Consider the following 3,683-nt stretch of genomic DNA (forward strand, 5'->3'; position numbering starts at 1 on the left):
CTGAGTTCTAGGGTTTTATTGTAGGACAGGGAAGGGAAGGAGGGCGTGAGAGTAAAGCATGAGAGGGACATAGCATTTACTGCTAGCAGTAGCCTCCGGGCCGCATGGCTTCCAAGCGATTCCTCTTCCTCGCCGCCTTCTCTTTCTTCCTTCTTACGTCATTGTGGCCTGGCGGAGCGCCGGATCTGGCGGCCGACGGCGCCGCTCTGCTTGCCCTCCGCGCCGCCGTCGGCCGCTCCGTCCTTACATGGAACGCGTCGCGCTCCCCTTGCACGTGGCAGGGCGTCGAGTGCGGCTCCGGCCGCGTCACGGCACTGCGGCTGCCCGGCGTCGGCCTCATCGGCCCCATCCCGGTCGCCGCTGTCCGAAACCTCTCAGCTCTCCGCACACTTAGCCTCCGCTACAATGCGCTCTCTGGCGTCCTACCGTTCGACCTCCCCGGACTCCCTGAGCTCCGCAATCTCTACCTGCAGCATAATCGGTTCTCCGGTAATATCCCTCCTGCTCTCGGTTCGGTCAGGAACCTCATCCGGTTCAACCTCGCCGGCAACCAGCTTTCGGGAGAAATCCCGCAAGAACTCAACAACCTTACTCGGCTTCGAACCCTTTACTTAGAGAACAACCGGCTCAGTGGAAGCATTCCTCCTCTCGACCTACCCAACCTCTCACAGTTCAATGTGTCGTTCAATCCGCTGAAAGCAACAATTCCCTCAAGGTTTCGCACGTTTCCTTCGAGCGCATTCTTGTCCACAGGGCTCTGCGGAAGACCGCTTCAGCCGTGTCTAAGCGATATTCCTCCATCCGCTGCCCTCGGTGCTGCTGGGCGTGATAATGGTGGCGGGGCTGGAAAGGGAAAGAACAAGCTTTCGGGAGGCGCCATCGCTGGGATCGCAATCGGGTCTGCGGCCTTCATCCTGATTCTCCTCATATTGTTGATACTACTCTGCCGTAGGAGTGGCAAGAACAGGACGAGTTCGCTGGAGGCGGTTGAGACGAGGGTAAAGCAGCCAGAGGAGGCCGTATCAGCGTCAGAACAGGACAACCAAGTCGGAGGGAGCAGCCAGGCAAACATTCGACCGGCACCAACTGCGGCAATTGGAGGGGGGAAAAAGCTGGTCTTCTTCAGCGGTGCTAGGGCAACATTCGATCTAGAGGATTTGCTGAGGGCGTCGGCAGAGGTGCTGGGAAAGGGGACGTTTGGGACGACATACAAGGCGGTGCTGGAGATGGGGATAACAGTGGCGGTGAAGAGGCTAAAAGATGTGACTTTGACAGAGGAGGACTTCCGTGAGAAGGTGGAGGTCATTGGGGCGATCGACCACCCCAACTTAGTGCCGCTACGGGCGTACTACTACAGCAAGGATGAGAAGCTACTGGTGTATGATTATATGCCCCTGGGAAGCCTCTCAGCTCTCTTGCATGGTAATCACTTATTTTCTACCCTTCTTAAATCAGAACTAATCATTTCATCGACAATGCGCTTCATTTTCACTTATAGATAATTGTTCTTCTAACTGAAAAGGCATGCTGCATTGCTTGTGCTGAGCAACTGTGGTTATTTCTCCTGCTCTTTTCCCCTATATTTTGGATTGGAGCATTGCGCTCTCCCTGTGATTGTTCATTATCTATCTGTACTTGTCTCTTGATCTGATAGAAGGCAAGGTTTTTCAAGTATGCACTTCAGTCGCCCAATTATTCATGCTTTAGTCTTTACAATGTGTCAACGTATGTTATTCTACTGTTTGTGCTTGTTTTGCCACTAATCTCAGTTCAAAAATTCATTTCTAGATTCTGTTTCTTTAGATTTACTGGATAAATATGATTTTTATTGGTTGATGTAGATTATTATAAAATGAATATGTGGGAGAATTTCCTTTACGTAGATTAGTTTCTAGGAGATTTATTTTGTGATTATTTTTTGTTTTTTGCATTTCAATCATGGTATTTTTATTTTCTGATTTTAGGCAATTGAGTTAAGGAAATCAATTGGTATAAGATCAAAATTGAAAAGCATGATTTTTGGATTTTGCTTCTGTTGATATGATTAAAATTGATAACAGTTTGTTAATACTTGTGGTTCTTTTTGGTAATGGACCTGAATCATTTTGGAAAGAATATGATGTTAAAGACATGGAGTCCACAGGTACTATTTTTTCAGCTACCTTTTATCAGAATGATTTATGCACATTAAAAGTCCTGCATTTTCTTAGTCCTGGATTCCTATGTAAACCTAAATAAAGTCCTGCATTTTGTTTGAGTGCTCTTTTCATAATCTTCAGGTATGTTAATCCAAGTTGTGCATGTCTTTAAGATTTCAATCGGTTTATATGCAAACTTGTTTTAAGCTGAATTTATCAGATGTTTCTCCTATACTGTCCGACTTTGCTGACACTTTCTGATTCCTTCATTACTGGAACAATTTCGTAGGTTACAGTGTATCTGGCAGAACACCTCTCAGCTGGGAGACAAGAACCGGTATTGCCCTTGCAGCGGCCTATGGCATTGAATACATTCAATCAACTGGATCTTCTACTTCGCATGGCAATATTAAGTCCTCCAATGTCCTGCTCACCAAGTCCTTTGAAGCCCATGTGTCCGACCATGGCCTCGCTCTTCTTGCAGGTCCATCATCCTCTTCTACCCGCATTGTGGGTTACCGTGCGCCAGAAGTCACTGATGCTCGCATGATTTCTCAAAAGGCCGATGTGTACAGCTTTGGCGTGCTACTAATGGAGCTGCTCTCAGGGAAGGCCCCTGCCCAAGCCCTCAATGACGAAGGCATTGATCTCCCAAGGTGGGTCCAGTCAATTGTGCCAGAGGAGTGGGCAACTGAGGTGTTTGATCCTGAGCTGCTGAGGTACCAAACCCTGGAGGAGGATATGGTGCAGTTTCTTCAGCTTGCTGTGGACTGCACTGCTCAACATCCTGATAAACGACCTTCAATGACTGAGGTTGTTGCCCGCATGAAGGTAATTCAGACATCAAGACTTAAATCCCTAAGCCGAGAGCAACATAACAGCAACAACAGCATAGAAGTTAGCAGTGACTAATAATCAAGGAGGGATGATCCTCAAAAGACTGAATCCTAGGTCTTTTCTATGAACATGAAACATGAAATGTGGCCTAGATGCTGTTCTAGTTTTTTATTCCAGTGAGCTTAAGATGAAGTTATTTTTCTTTACTTCGTGTGATTAGGCAGAATGATCCTGATTTTCTCTCTATCTGCTTCTATCAACACGCTCTTAGATTGTGATGATGTTGGAATGCTGATTCATGTAATTATTCCTGATTCCTTTTGTTATTTGGGGTCTTTTGGTTTGGCTTCATATGCTAGGAGTGCTCCTAGTCAGTTATTTTACTGAAATGCCTCCTGTTATATCGTTCCACTGTGGCTTTGACAAATTATATTATATGCATCGTTAATCAGCATACTTCATTCTTTGCCAGTATTGCTGTTTGATGGAAAGTGTTTTTTGTTTAATTGAGATAATGCTCTGGGTTCATGAAGCGCATCAATACGAGTACACGATAAACTTTTGATGCATAATAAACGAGAATAGATGGTGATGGATTTTTTGGTACAAATAAAATTTAATTGCAATGTCAAATATAATGTGGCGTGTCGTGACTAGAATATAATTGATAGAGCAAAAGGCCACCTACAGTGAAGTTTTGGGTTTTTT

General features: G+C 45.8%; 1 protein-coding gene across 1 annotated transcript; it reads left to right on the forward strand.

Annotated features, from left to right (window-relative positions):
* LOC121997993 (probable inactive receptor kinase At1g48480) lies at positions 1–3,301 on the forward strand. Its single transcript, XM_042552701.1, has 2 exons — positions 1–1,422; positions 2,428–3,301. The coding sequence occupies exons 1-2, from the start codon at positions 105–107 to the stop codon at positions 3,048–3,050; spliced, it is 1,941 nt and encodes a 646-aa protein (XP_042408635.1). The 5' UTR covers positions 1–104; the 3' UTR covers positions 3,051–3,301.
* The last annotated feature ends 382 nt before the right edge of the window (positions 3,302–3,683 follow it).

This window comes from Zingiber officinale, chromosome 6A (assembly GCF_018446385.1).
Source record: "Zingiber officinale cultivar Zhangliang chromosome 6A, Zo_v1.1, whole genome shotgun sequence".
NCBI lineage: Eukaryota > Viridiplantae > Streptophyta > Magnoliopsida > Zingiberales > Zingiberaceae > Zingiber > Zingiber officinale.

Excerpts from the sequence above, each read along its gene's own strand:
- LOC121997993 (XM_042552701.1), top strand. The coding sequence starts at position 105 with ATGGCTTCCAAGCGATTCCTCTTCCTCGCCGCCTTCTCTTTCTTCCTT. Across the intron at positions 1,423-2,427 it reads CCTCTCAGCTCTCTTGCATG|GTTACAGTGTATCTGGCAGA; the intron begins GTAATCACTTAT and ends ACAATTTCGTAG.